Raw genomic sequence first — 14917 nt, forward strand, 5'->3', positions numbered from 1 at the left:
ACAAGGTAGGTTTGAGATCCAAGAAGATCAAAAATAATGTGTCTCACCATGGAGAATAGGTTACTAAGATGGAAAGAGACCTTGAAGGTGATTTAGTCCTAAACACTTTACAGTTTAGGCAACATGGTTTCTGAGCACCCCAGTTAGTAGATTCTTCATTAAATGAGGCAAAGTTTGAAATATCAAAAATAGTACAATAGTACATAATATATAGGAAAGGACAGAGTGCAACGGGAATGAATGGCTTAATAGAAAATGTGTTGCTTAAGGATCAATCCAAGAAAAGTAATTTGAAAGTTAAATTCAAAATGGAAGGGATGAATTAGCCTAGTTTTGGTTAGCATTTATCCTCTTGAAACATGATTCCCCCATCAGTCTGCTGTAGAGTTGTTCATAGCCACTGTGACCTGGCTTTGAATTATTTGTTCGTTATGCACTTTTGTGGATTTCACAATTTAATAAAACAGGCAGAAGTGCTACCAATGTTTATCTTTTCCCTCCAAAATTAATAGGCTGAAGTCTCTTGTTTGTGTGGACCAGTTATTCCATGTGAACTTAACTAAACAAAAACTAACTGAAGGTTATAAAGCTGTACTGAGTCCTCCCAAAATTCAAAGGTTCGAGTTCTAGCCTCCACTACCTCAAAAAGTGACTAGATTTGGAGACAGGGCCTTTAAATGGGGAGAGTAAGGTAAAATGAGTTCAGGTAGGTGAGTCCTAGTCCGATGATGACTGATGTTCTGATAAGGAAAAGGAAATTAAGAATGAGACTGGGGAAATGACCATGTAAGGACACGGTGAAAAAAGGGACCATGTGAAAGCTGAGGAGAGAGGCCTCAGAAGAAACCAAATTTGCTGATACCTTGAGCTTAGCCTTCAGAAGTAGGAGAAAAAAAATTCTATAGGTTAAATCACACAGTCAGTGGTACTCTGTTATGGCAGTCTAAGCAAACTAACACAATACATAAATACTAAGTTTAATTTCAATTACGTATTGCCTTGTTTAAAATTTGTGTTCCAAGATCACTGCTTGTACTTGTTGCAACATAAATGCAAGTCTCTACAAGGGTTACGTAGGAACATGTGGTAACAAGGCAGCCATAAAATCACTTTTTTTTATTCGTTCAATCCTGTGGTTCTATTTATAAATTTTCTTTAAAGTCTTCATTAGTCCATTCTTTGCAGAGTTTTTTTCAAGGAATGCTTTCTTCTTTTGATTCCAGCAGTCAGTCAACATATCTTTATAGGATTTTATAACATGGCTAATGTTTCTATGCCAGATAAATTTTATACAATCAAAATAAAATTCTCAGAGAATTAACATAAACACATACTTTATGCATATTATAAGCTGAAGCTAAATGTATTTCCACTAGTGACAACTCACTTTTCCTGAAGAGCCTCAGTATGAGCTGTGTTCACATTCACATTCTCTGAGGTAACTCCCACCTTCCTGCCGGTGAAACAAGCCCAGTTCCGACCCAGGACGTCATGCACCCATCCAGGCATCGTCTCGTGGCAATAGCTCTTTACCTCGCTGCCCTCTTGTTTATACTACAATCAGATAAGAAGGAAAAATGTCAATCATTCTATGTTCAATAATCAGTCCCATTCACAGTGAAGATATAAATGTACCCCTTTCCACTTCACCTTGGGGAGTAGTTTGTGCCAGACAAAACATAAACTTCACCCTGAGAGGTTATATTCTGAGAGTTATTCTAGAAAAGTAAGAAGAATAAACTTCTCTATGATTAGCCTTGTTGGTTACTAAAAAAGAAAACTGGAAATGAAAGTCAAGGAAAGAAACAACATTTTTAGAACTGGTATGTCCTTAGGCAGTTTACAAAAGTTACTTCATTTAATCCTCACAATAGGGCTATGCGGAGGCTCAAGCCCATTTTACCTGAGAGCAAGTGGAAGCTCAGCTCAGAGAAGGTGATTAAATACTACTTAAGGTAGCAGAGCTATTAAGGGGCAGAGCCAAAACTTTTCTCAGAGAAGATCTACACCAGAAGATCACTTTGCCTTTGTGAATGAGTTAGCACATTTCTTTTTTAAGGGCCATATAATAAATATTTTAAGACTTGCACAAGTCTATGTCACAGCCACTGAACTCTGCCACTGCAATGTTATAGTTACAAATGGAATAAATAAATGAACAGACTGTGTTCTCATAAAATTTTATTTACAAAACCAGGCCTGTAGTTTGTAGACTCCAAGTTTAGAAGGATGCGTGATGGACTACACTGAAAATAAAATCACCTTATTGCATCTGACTCACTTGGAATTAAAGTCACGTTTAGGTGTAAGAGTTAAAAGTATATGGCCTTAGAATAAAAAGGCTAGATTGAATGCCAGGATCAGCACCCATTAAGGTCTGTAGCACAGGATTCGTTAAGTTACTCTGAGCTACTCAGATGTACACCTTGCTTGTAATTTGGCAGTTCCTGATACCATAAAGTCCGTCTTCATCAGCATGGACACAGCTCGTTACTCCTCATGGCCCTGCTAAACCCCCATCCCAAGGAACACTGGAGTAAAGGCCGTGGGTATGATGAGGCTGCAACGTTAGCGGGTGTATTGTGTGAAAACTTAATAAAACCCATTTTTAGGCAAGAATTGTTTCTGCATATCAAAGGAAGTACTGTTTCTACATATCAAAAAGTCTAATATTGGGCCTCCCCAGTGGCACAGTGGGTTGAGTGCCATGCTGTGAAGCTGTCCACAGCCTCTGCAGCATGGGTTTGATTCCTGGCCAGCCAGGGAGATACCCAGATGGCACTGCAGACTTCTCCTGTCTCTCCCGCTGCTCCCCTCAGCAGTGTATTTGGTCTGTCTGCCTGTTCTGCTCCCCACTGTGTCTCTGGTGAATTCTCTCACCTTCATGTGCCTCTGACTGTACCCCAGTTCTTGTACAAAGAAATAAATCTTTAAAAAAAATCTTAAAAACAAAACAAAACAAAACAAAAATAGTCTAATATTGAATAACATCATATAATAAGAATAAAACCCCTTAGTGTTCTCTTTGGCACGCCTTGACCAGGCTCTTGCTTAAGTTCTATTCCCCTGTCACATGCTTATTAGCCAGCCAGATGGGGTGACACCATGCCCCACTACCTAGAAATCCTCAAATATACCTACAAGAAAAAGTGATAAATGCAGGAAATGCTCACTGCAGCTTAATAGAAAAGAAAACAAGAATAACAAAAGAATGTCCTCAACATTCAAGTATAAAATTATTTAAGTAAATTAGGGCCTCCCTGGTGGTGCAGGGGTTAAAGACAGCACTATCAAGCTATCTCCAGCCACTGCAGCACAAGTCAGATCACTGGTTGGCCAGGGAGCTACCCACATGGCACAGCAGACCTGTCTCACCCGCTGCTCCCCTCAGCCGTGTATTTCAGTACATCCACCTACTCTGCTCCCCACTCTGTCTCTGGTGAATCTTCTCACCCCACGCACCTCTGGCTTACACTCCAGTTCTTGTATGCATAAAAAAATAAATAAGTCTTAAAAATAAATAAAAATATTTAAGTAAATTAATAATGCACAGAAATACTATATAGCATTTTTAGTGATAAATATGAGTTCTATGGGAGAGAAGTGAGAAAACACAGGCTGGGGCAGAATGCCTGCTTGATACCCACAGCCTACTCAGCAGCCAGCCATGCCCACTGTGTGTACACTCTCTGCAGCAGCAGCAGAACTGAGTAGTAGCTGCACACTTCGCACAGCCCAAAAGTCACTTACATCTCACCCAGTGAAAAAAAAAAAGTGCCGATCCCTTAATAGAACAATAAAATCTACACTATATTAAGAGAAAAAATTATCAGAATAGTACTTTAGTTGAATATGTAAATTTTCTATGTAATGTTTTTCTTAAAATGGAAATGAAAAATGAGTGGGTCTCTGAGTGGGATTTCTTTCATCATTTACAAAATGGAAATTTCTAAACAGATCTTATAAAATCAAATACTTTTAAAACTATTCTTATTTCTTTTTTTTTAAGATTTATTTATTTATTTCTATAAGCACTGGGTACAGTCAGAAGTGCGGGAGGGTGAGAAAATTCACCAGAGCCAGAGTGGGGAACAAAACAGGCAGACAGACAAAATACACTGCTGAAGGGAGCAGCAGGCGTGGCAGGAGAGGTCTGTGCACCATGTGGGAAACCTCGCTGGCGGCCGGGAATCGAACAGGTGCTGCAGAGGCCGCGGGCAGCTTCACAGCCCAGCCAGCGCTCAACCACTGTGCCACCAGGGGAAGCCCTATTTCTCTTTTTTTAAAGATTTATTTATTTATGCATAACAAGAACTGGGGTAGACGTCAGAGGTATGGGAAGTGAGAGGATTCACCTGAGACAGAGTGGGGATCAGAACCGGCAGACTGACTGAAATACACTGCTGAGGGGAGTAGCAGGCGAGACAGGAGAGGTCTGCTGTGCCATGTGGGTCACCTTCCTGGATGGGGATCGAACTTGTGGTGCAGAGGCTGAAGATAGCTTCATAGTGTGGTGCTTAACCCCTTGTGCCACCAGGGAGGCCCAAAACTATTCTTATGAATGGAATATATTCAGAATATATGAAGAAATATATTCTTATTTCTTATGAATGGAATCCTAGTCCAAAAGTCCTAGAATAAGGCATCTATGTTGGATGGTCAAGTGTTGTTAGAAGCTGCTAAGTTTGATCTGCCAGGGATTATATCTGTATCTTCTGAAAAATCAGTTGCATAATGCATTTAGTATTATACATAGCTCTTTCAAACATTTGTCAACTATTGGTTGCTCACACAGTATTTCCCAAGAATCACATAAAGTGCTAGGCATGCATGCACACATGTAATGATGTGGCGTCAGAGTTTGAGACATTTAGAATTCAATGAAATAAACGAATATGTAAATAATCATTACAACATGTGGTTCATCAAGCTAACTATGCATAGAAAGGCTGAGAAATCTCCCCATCTAAGCAGAAATTTAGATCACAGATGAAATAACTTTCTCAACATACAAAAAGATTAAGAGGTATTCAAGTGATAGGAAATGGGCCTTAACAGGCACAACTGAGTCATAGCTATATGCCTGATTGCTAACCCCAAAGAACTTCCCCTCTGAAAAGGGTGACTTGTTATTTGGGGATGAGGTTGGTGGAGGGAAAACCCTTAGAGCATGACCGATTTTGCTGCAGTCCTTCGTCATTCAGATTTGTTCAAGGACTTTACAGTCTTCATGGTCAGTATTACAGAGCTGTAGAGCCTTAACATTTATTACCATTCCATGCTTTAAAAGCATTTTTCAGATTACTTATATATCTTAGAGACTCAAGAAAACATGAAATAATAAGGTGTCAGGACAAAAATAAAACACCTAAAGGATCTCTTTATAACCTAGATTCCCAGAACCAATTCCTTCCAATACCATGTATCACTTCTTCATATAATTTTTCTAACAAAGAAATACAGAAGTATACTGTAAGATAAGTAATTACCAGGCTTTTCTGACCTCCCGCCATTAGGATGGATGATGGACCCCGCAGTCCTGAATGCATGCCTGATGGCGGGCACCTGGAGTGGGGTATGGGCATGTGTAGGTGGGTTCACCTGGGCTGAAACTGTATTTATAAGGGCAGCATCATGGGGAACGGAACCACCAGAAGAGAAGAGAGAAGGGAAGGGAGAGCAGAAAAAGGAACCAGCAGAAGACAGAGAAACAGAAGAGAGAGAACAAGACCAAGAGAAAATGTCAGAGAGCCCAGATAGAGTGAAGACTTGCTGGGGGCTGGGAGGCCTGCCAGCATCCCGGTCCCCCAGCACCCCTGCCTGCCGTGTGCCTGGTAAAATCCCAATAAAAACTGAAAAAGCCACTGAAGACTCCAGGACTCTCCTTTACCTGTCTGCTTGGTCATAGAGGTCCTGATCTGTGCCCTCCTGCTGCTGTATATACATATAGGTCAGTTGCCAAAACCCTGCAAGGAGATAACTAGAAATCATGCAGCAAAAGCTGAAAACTCAATTTGCAAAGGATTTCCTTCCATCTGTCATTTGAGCCTTACAGTGATTCCTTGGATAATAGATAAGCATTATTCTTCTCATTGGGATAACAGAAAAGAAGCTCACAAAATTTAATGGGAAATTCAAATGAGGTTCACAGGTTACAAGTATCAATACTTTATCAAATTTTTTTTAAGAAAATTGGAGTTTAATGGACCTTAGGAGTCATGTCCAAATTATTGCCCAAGGCCCTTTAAGGGCCACCTACACTCTCTAGCAGCCCTTCTGGTCTGTTTGCCATTGTTGCCTTGACTACTTCAGTCTTTTTACCATTTTTGGCAAGGAATTTCCACTTAGGATGAGGTATTCAGGCTTTATTGCCTAGGTTGCATCAGGTTCTGCCACTTTCTAGCTATACAATCCTCTCTGTACATCCAGTGTCCTCTTCTATAAAATCAGGATGATGATAAAGGACTTCCCAGAGATTGTATCTGAGATATACAAAATCACTTAATGTTCACAACAATCTATTAAGTGTTTTTTTTTTTTTTTTGCTTGTTTTTCTACAAAATCATAAGCACTGTGAGAACAGGATTTTTTATGTCAGTAACTAGGTAACCGGCATTAGGAAGCAACTTGTTATTCAAGGAATAAATGAGTGAACTCTGGAAGGGTAAGAAGAATAAATATAATGTCCTGTATCAACAACACAAGAAATTGAAGAGATACGAAGTCTCTAATGGATAGATATGTGGTGCTGCCAGGATCTCAGAGAGACCCAAGTTCTGATAGCACATTACTTCAGTAATGTCCACTTCTCTCTCCACACCTCAATTTCCCTGTTTGTAAATTTATGTTGACTTGGAAGTTCCCCAAAACACCATAACCTTCCTGACTGCACATCCCTTATAGCTGTGGATTTCATATTTAATATAACTAAAACTGGGCCTCCCTGGTGGTGCAGGCGGTTGAGCGCAGCGCTGTGAAGCTGTTCGCAGCCTCTGTAGTGCCAGTTTGATCCCAGCCAGCCTCAGAGCAACCCACATGGCGCAGCAGACCTCTCCTGTCTCGCCCGCTGCTCCTCTTAGCATTTTGTCAGTCTGCCTGTTCTGCTCCCCACTCTGTCTCTGGTGAATCCTCTCATCCTCCCCGTTCTTGTATAAATAAAATAAATCTATTAAAAAAATAATATGCCTAAAACTAGGTAGACAGATCTTAATTTTGACCCATAACTTATTTATATAAAATGTTTACATATTCTAAGGCATCCTAAATAATTATAAACAAATATAACTTTTTGTTGTCAGAATTCAAAAAATATACTAAGGAAAATATCCACTTGTGTACCATTTCTGGCACATTAAATGGATAAAATTATTTTCCATTTAAAATTTGTATTTATATTCTTTAGTTTCCCCAATTCAAAACAATTTGGGTTTCTCAAAAGCCTGAAATTACTTTCTGTAAGGTAAGGCAAGGGCATGCAGCTACTGGGAAAGACCTCAGCAGCTTAGCAGAAAAGCAGTATTTGTTATTCCAGTACTTAAGAACTTAGTACGTTGTAAGCACAACATGTAATTTGTAAGCAGCACGTGCACCCGATATTTTTTTGGTTTGAATGCTCTTGGGGATGTCATTTTTCCTGCTACTGTGATTTTTCACATTAATGCCAATAAGAAGTTGCCAAAACAAAAAACAAACTCTCAAATTGTAGAAAAACTAAACGGTGTTTAGCAAAGAGGCACAGGGTGGGGAGAATGCACATTGGGCTCAGGGCATCAGCTGTCTGACAGGGGATAGAAACTAGATTTTTGTTGGCAATGGTACCGTAAACACACACAAAAACTAAAAATTGAATTTGACTACAGTATTCAGCTTAAAATGTAGCCAATATTTTTTCCTAAGGGTTTTCATTTATTTTGTGTATATAAATATTTTGAACCCATGGTGGTCGTGGTAGTCTTTTCTTTTTTCTGTTTTTCTTACATGAACAGCAGAGGAAGCTTTCAAGAGTGAAACAATGGTACAAAAATACCTCCACCTATGGTAAATACAACTGATTTTTCATAAGTTGATAAGTTGTATTTCAGAATGGAAACAACACAAGAGGTTTGCTGTCCTGGAAGTTGAACTCTTATTGTCCAGACCAAAAAAAAAAAAAAAAAAAAAAAAAGGAAGATGAAATTAAGATGCCTGGCTCACTGACAATCTAATTCAGAATCAAATGCTGCTAAATTTGGTTGCAATTTTGGACCCAAAACCGAGTTACACAGAAAGTAACCAATCAGGATCTTCCACCTTGATTTTTTTTTTTTTTTACATTTTCTTTGTTTCTAATATAACCCCTTTCTCCTTGAGCTTTTTTTTATTTTCCTCCTGTCTCCTTGCTCGCCAACCTACAATAAACTCCATGCTCCAAACATAGGCATTTCAGTGTTCTGATCTTAGCTGTGTATTTACAAATGAGAGTTTGTAAATTTGGTAACAATCGGACTCTGAAGACTATCTTGTACCACTGGGATAATTTACATACTATTTATTTATGCCAATTCCCATTGTAACAAATAGATAATTCCATAAAATCTGAACAGTCTTCAAGCCCTTCCATTTAGGGTTATCAGACTACTAGGATTTAATAACTATCCGCTTGCTTCATCAATATTACAATTAGGCCACCAAATATTCTCAAAAACCCCTTCCTTCAGTCTCTCACTCCTTTTATCAACAATCCTAACAGGCCTACCTCAAAATATTAAACAATTGAAAATGCACAGGTTGGGATATTTTGCTACTACTTCTATTACTTATCTCAAATCTATTACTCAACTGCTTTTGACACTGAGCAGGGTAAACCACATACACCTTGTTCCTCTGTCTGCCTCATTAGTAATATGTTAAGCAAATATTTGGATACTTACTTCATGTAATAAATTGGCAAGGAGATAAACACAGTTTTCTAAGAAGGGCATTGCCCAGTTCTGCACTTATCTTTTATATAACATGAAACAAGTTATAACTAGTCTCAATTTCTTCATCTGACAATGGGAATTATACCAATTCCACTAACTTCATTTTAAGGCTAAACAAACAAAAATAATTGAGAATTTGAAGAATTAGAAAAACTACAAAACACTGAACAAGTAACAATATGAACTACCATTTGTTCACCATTGGGGATACATAACTATTTAAAACTTCATAAATGCTATCAAAGAATTTATAAACTAGCCAAAACTGTCAACAGAACAGTTGAAATGGGTCATATCCTGTCAAGGTGGTTTCCAAGATGAGATGAAAAGATGATCCGCCAGAATAGTGGAGATAAATAATTGCAATTTTTATTTATATTTGTAACATAGAAATAAAATTAAAAAAAAAAAACAACATCCACCATTGTTAAACATGCAAAGAAAGCACTGATATCTCTCCTCGGTTACAATGCCTGATATTCACTTCTAAGTATGTATAGTGTGCAACCAAGGATCTAAGTATGTATAGTGTGCAACCAAGGACACTGGTAGGACACAGAATATTTCCTTTCACACATCCCTGTCTGACTAAACTAACTTGTACATGTAGATTAAACTAACTTGTATCTGATTTAAGTTTCACAAAACTTTAAATGATAAAAAAAGATGCTTTAAAAAATACTTGAAAAGAAACCTGGATTTGCAAATACTAGCAAAGAAAATATAAACAAACATGAGAAAATGATGAAAGTTACATTTGTCGTATATCTAGTGTGAGTTCTGTCAGCTGTTTTAAAGGTTGTTAAAAACAGATGTTTTGAAATGGCTCTAACACCACAACATTCAATTTTTAATCTTACATATGACTAATACAAATGTTTCATTTAAAATCCATTAAACTATCATTCCTAATACCAAGCAGTCATTCTTAAAAACTCTCTAAATCTGTAATATTTTCATATTTTAAGTAAATGGGTTGGGAACTACTTAAATCCCTTACTTAAAAGATTTCAAAACTCATCAGTAAATTATTTTTCCAAATATTCAAAATTTTCAGTAATGAAAATTTGGCTGGATGGTCCAACAGTCCCAAAGAAACAAAGGGAACAGATACTCTTATTAAACTGTCAACAGCACCCAGAGTATCCCATTTTTCTTCAGAAACACTTCCTTATGTCAGTTTTCAAGGATTATCTCTAGCTTTCTGCCCAATTAGACTTAACCATTCATTTCAAAAGCTGTTTTTTATTGTACTGTGAAAATGCCAGGAAATTGCTACAGTGGTTGCAAATAACTTACAGCACTTTAATAAAAAAATTGACAGCTAGATTTAGAAAACGCAGGGTCACAAATTTATTACTTCCCAATGCTAAAAAGATTCAGTTTATCCTAAATATATGGTCTGAAGTTGGCTAAGAAAGCAGAAATTTACCATTCTGTAAAGTAGCCAAATCCCTCAACTCATTACAAATTTACACGCTCATAATTTCTTCAACAGTGAGGGCAGAAGAAACTTAGAATCAGCCTGATGTAGCCCCAGCTTAGCTCACTGCACTTTGTGGAGGTGGCCTAGCGGGCACAGCTGCAGGCTGGATTCCATCTTCTCCAAACTTTAGAAACTACTGCAGTCATAGAGCTCACTGTTTCCCCTTACAGATACTTTCCTTTTTAGTAGTTCTGAAAGTTAGAACTTTTCTGTTTTTAAGTCTGAACCTTATTTTGGCCTCCGTAGTCTCTCACACACACACACAATTTAAACATTGATGCCGGCGTGTGTAACAACTGCTGCCGCTTTACCACGAGTTCTTATCTCGCGAAACCATAGAAAGGAATTCAGACTTTTTGGAGTAAGTAAGCAGAGAGAGACAAATCTTGTCTTTGAAAGAAAAGTTTATTTAGGAAGAAAAGAGACAAAGAAGAAAGACTCCCAGGTATAAAGTACCTGGGAGGGGCCAAGATGAGCCGGTATGGGATATTACATTGGCAATATATACTTTTTCTCTCTCATTATGTTAAAAGTTCAGTCTCTCTTCCTGATTGGCTAGCTCTCAGGGGGTACTGAGGAATTTCACATTCCTTATTTTAACAGTATTTTCTTTTCCCATTTGTTATGCTTATCGCTTTACCTTTATGGTCTAGCCCTCCCGGTGAGCATCTTTACACTTTATCTTATCATCTGAAGAAAACCAGGACCATCCTTAACAAGATTATCTGTGGTGCTAGGATGTTTGTTTTTCCCCTAGTATTAACAACGGTGTTCGTTTTTCCCAGTGGAATTGGTTGCATTTCCTTGGTTATCCTTATCTCTGAAGACTCCCTTAATTCTTCAGAGGTCCCCTCCTGCACTGTCCCTAAAACTGCCTAATAACACTAGCTTGCCCTGTGTCTCAACATAAACAGAGCAAAATCGTGAAGTCTTATCTGCTTTCTTCGAAATTATTGGACAAATATGTTTGGGTGATCCAACAGTCTCTAAGTAACAAAAGGAACAATAGCTCCAAAACTGCATCAATAATAACACAATAAGATATTGCTTTCTTTCTTAAACAAATATTTACTGAAGACCTATTATTTATCACGTGATATGTTATACACAGAAAACAAAATGGTCAGTAATACAAAGTTGAAGCCACTTCTCACTAAGTTTAACCATGAGAGAAGACAAACTGGCAATTAAGACAGAGAATGCTTAGCATTGTTATATGGGGGGGGGGGCGCTTCTCACATACAAAATGCAATTTAGTAAGACTTCCCTTCTATAACCAAAACAGTCAAGTTAGATGCGACATTTCTTAGAGAAACAGAAACTATAAAATATCTTAGTGGGAGTGCTTCTAACTTTCACATTAAATACAATGCTGCACACATTGGTTGCTTTGTCAGAATTAACATCCTGAAAATCAGTTTGAAAACACGAAACTCGTAAACTCTGGAAGCAGGTATTTTTTTAGAGCAGAGAACCAAAAATATAAACATAACACAATTCCTGATTTGTGCTTCCAGAAATCAGAACTTTCCATAAGCTGGTATTGTTAGGGGGGAAAGGGGCTGCTCCGTAACAGTATGACTTGTGAAAAACCTTTGAGAAACAAGAGCAGTATGTTTCATTTTCTAAGCACCTATAAAGTCCCAAGAGGATTATGAGCTGCAGATAAACAGGGAGATAAACAGTTTTCAGCTTGGAAGATTGATGATGGCATGCTATCAATCATTCCATATCAATGGCATAAGTACTCCCTCAGAAGTATCTGCAAAGCACGCTGGGAAGTAGGACAACAGCGTTCCCCCTATAAATTGAGAAAGTTGAGGAAGCTTTCAGAGTGGCATCAAGGTCCTGCATAAAGAAAGATCTACCGGATACAAAAGGGGAAGGTGTTTTGGTACAAGTAGCTGGCTATCCTACTACTTCATCTTTATAAAATGGGACTTTTCCAGACTAGTACACTAGTACGTCTAAGGTATAAAAACTTATCTGAACCAACAGAGTAATGATGGAAACCTGCTTTCCACAGGAAAATTTCTCCCTCTAAGCAAGGATGCAGGAGAAAAGTTCTCCTGGACAAAATGGATTAGCTGTGGCCTCTATTTTCAGTTTAACTAAGGCTGATATTCAGGAGCTTAAACAACCTGAGAAGGAAACTAGCCCATTGTTTAGGAGGAAAATGCTAAAAGATTGCAATCAATGTGAACAATAGTGTAATTAAGACAAGTCAATTTAGCAAAGTACTTAATTTGTAATTCACAAAGTTCTTTCATGTTTTGAGACTACAAAGGGAAGAAAGAAATTTCATCCTTAAATAAAAAGACCCTGGCTTAGGAAAAGTGCCTCATTTGGGAAGGAAACCTAAACTTCAAACCAATTCTTCTAAAATTTCAACAGACGTCAATACAATACATTTTTTATTCCACTAAACCATTATCCATGGCACTTATAGATGGGATTCAACAGAAAACCTACCACAGTGTGACTGAGATTGTCATTACCTTTTTTTTTTGTGAAAAGATTTTCCTTTTTGTTAGCCCAGTGGAAGTCCTTAGCATGCTACCCCTTATCATTTTACAATTAGAAGCAACATGAGCTTAATTAAGTACTCTAGGCAACTAATTTTCTGATATGTCAATGAAGACAGTAATACATCTAATTAATAAAATTTTTGTGAGGATGGCTCAAAATTAAAAAAAAAAAAGTATTAACCACACTATTTTTCTGGCTAGGGATACTACGGTTCTATGAGCTGTAAAAACATACTCCATAGCAATTTGCCTGACCTCAGAAAGCCTCCCTATGACCCTAATATAAACATGTCTTCCACAAGGCCACTTCCCACCAATAATTTATTTGTACATCTCAAGAGATCTTGAAGACTTGATTTCACCTTACAGTAAGTGCTGTAAGGTAATTAGAAAAATCAAAGGCATTTAGCAAGAAAATTTAACTGCGCATAAAATTTGCAATGTGAGCAAAATAAAACACAAATTTCAAATCCTAACAAATTTGGAAAAATCATTTCAATATAAGAATATTCAAAAAAGAAAGTAACTTGTGAAGCATACAGTTCCTTTTATTCAAAGGCTGACTGGTGAAGCCACCTAAGACTTGCAGATTTCTTTTTTCTTTTTCCTGCGTAGTCTCTGGTTGGTCACAATCCAAAATGGTGTCTGTAGCTTTCCCAGGAAATGTTCAGGAAGGCAGCTGCCTTGGAGGTGTGTCCCCAGGAATTCTCTGCATCTTAGATGTCCATAAGGACTCCACAAGGAACTGCAGTTGCTAGGAGCCTGTGCTAGTGTCAGAAGTAGTCCACTGTTGCACGCTGCTCTGCCTCTTAGCCCCAATGTCTGTTTTTGGCTGTAGTTTTTAAAAGATCCCCTCAATAGATGATCTATTTAGTAACTATAAGACAATAAAAACTAGAGTTACAAGCCAAAAAGGATTGAATTGTTTCTTAAAAAGCTCTAAGTAAAAAAATACCAGTAGTAATATTTGAGATTCTGGTATTTTTTTTAGTGCATTTTAAGACATTTACAAAAAAGCTACCATTCTCTAACTGAATGCTTAAGCGACACATGCTATGCAGATGCATTTGAAATTAATTGCTGTTGCAGAAAGCTATTATTTTGAAATGTACTTAAGAAATAGACCACTTTTAGCCATTTAGATACATAGACATGTATACTCTACAAATTCTAAATGTAGGTTTAGTGTTGTCTGAATAAATGTTTAGTCTATTACCAGGTTATAAATAGCCCCATTTACAGTGCAAATGTAGGAATATCTTTACTAGTAGAAAGAAGTCATCCTAAGTAAGAGGAATGGGAAGGTTTTTATGGCTAAATTTCTTAAACCTTATATCTGAGAGTATATTTTTGTGAAGAAAAAAATGAACTTATGATGGGGAAACTGCCCATTAAATCTCCTTCTAAAGTTCTATACAGCACATTAAATAATTTTGTTAACTCTAAATAAGAAAAGGAGAGAAATAATCCACACTTACTCAACCACCAGCACAGAATTCAGAAGAAACAGTTTATTTGTTTCAGCTCTAATTCTCACTTTGATCTGTTGTTAGTCACTGCCTGGAAGAAACTCTAAGGTTTAACAATATGATGTGTCATAGAAACAACTCATGAGCAACCTGGTAAATGTGTGGGTCACTGTGGGTCTATCAAACCATTTGGAAAATGCTGACATAGCTGTGGTGTTTTAACACTTGTTTCCAGTTCCCTTTTTCATATTATGATTTTTTACTTAAAAGTTAAGCAGAAATGCTATGTTGCTATGTCAAAATGCAAAGAAGTATAAGCTTCAATCAACTTCTCTATCTATCCAATCATTTTTCCTTCACAATTTTAGATGATGAAGAAGGAAATGAAAACAGACATACAGGAAACTAGAAGAACACCAAATTACCACAACTAAAGGAGAATTACAGCAAGACACATAATAGTGAAGCTTCCAA

At 37.5% G+C, this 14917-nt stretch overlaps 1 protein-coding gene across 2 annotated transcripts in view; it reads right to left on the reverse strand.

Moving 5' to 3' along the window:
- The window catches only part of CTSC (cathepsin C), a 41523-nt gene that overhangs the window by 15786 nt on the left and 10820 nt on the right, over positions 1 to 14917 (reverse strand). Inside the window, exon 3 of one of the 2 annotated variants that reach the window (XM_037523117.2) lies at positions 1388 to 1554. In XM_037523117.2, the coding sequence (XP_037379014.1) occupies positions 1388 to 1554 (167 nt within the window). Of the gene's footprint in view, positions 1 to 1387; positions 1555 to 9327; positions 13852 to 14917 lie in introns of those variants that run through there. The other variant, XM_037523118.2, reaches the window with a different exon arrangement.

Source organism: Talpa occidentalis, unplaced genomic scaffold (assembly GCF_014898055.3).
Source record: "Talpa occidentalis isolate TD23 unplaced genomic scaffold, MPIMG_talOcc4v2.1 talOcc4.3, whole genome shotgun sequence".
In the NCBI taxonomy this organism is placed as follows: Eukaryota; Metazoa; Chordata; class Mammalia; order Eulipotyphla; family Talpidae; genus Talpa; species Talpa occidentalis.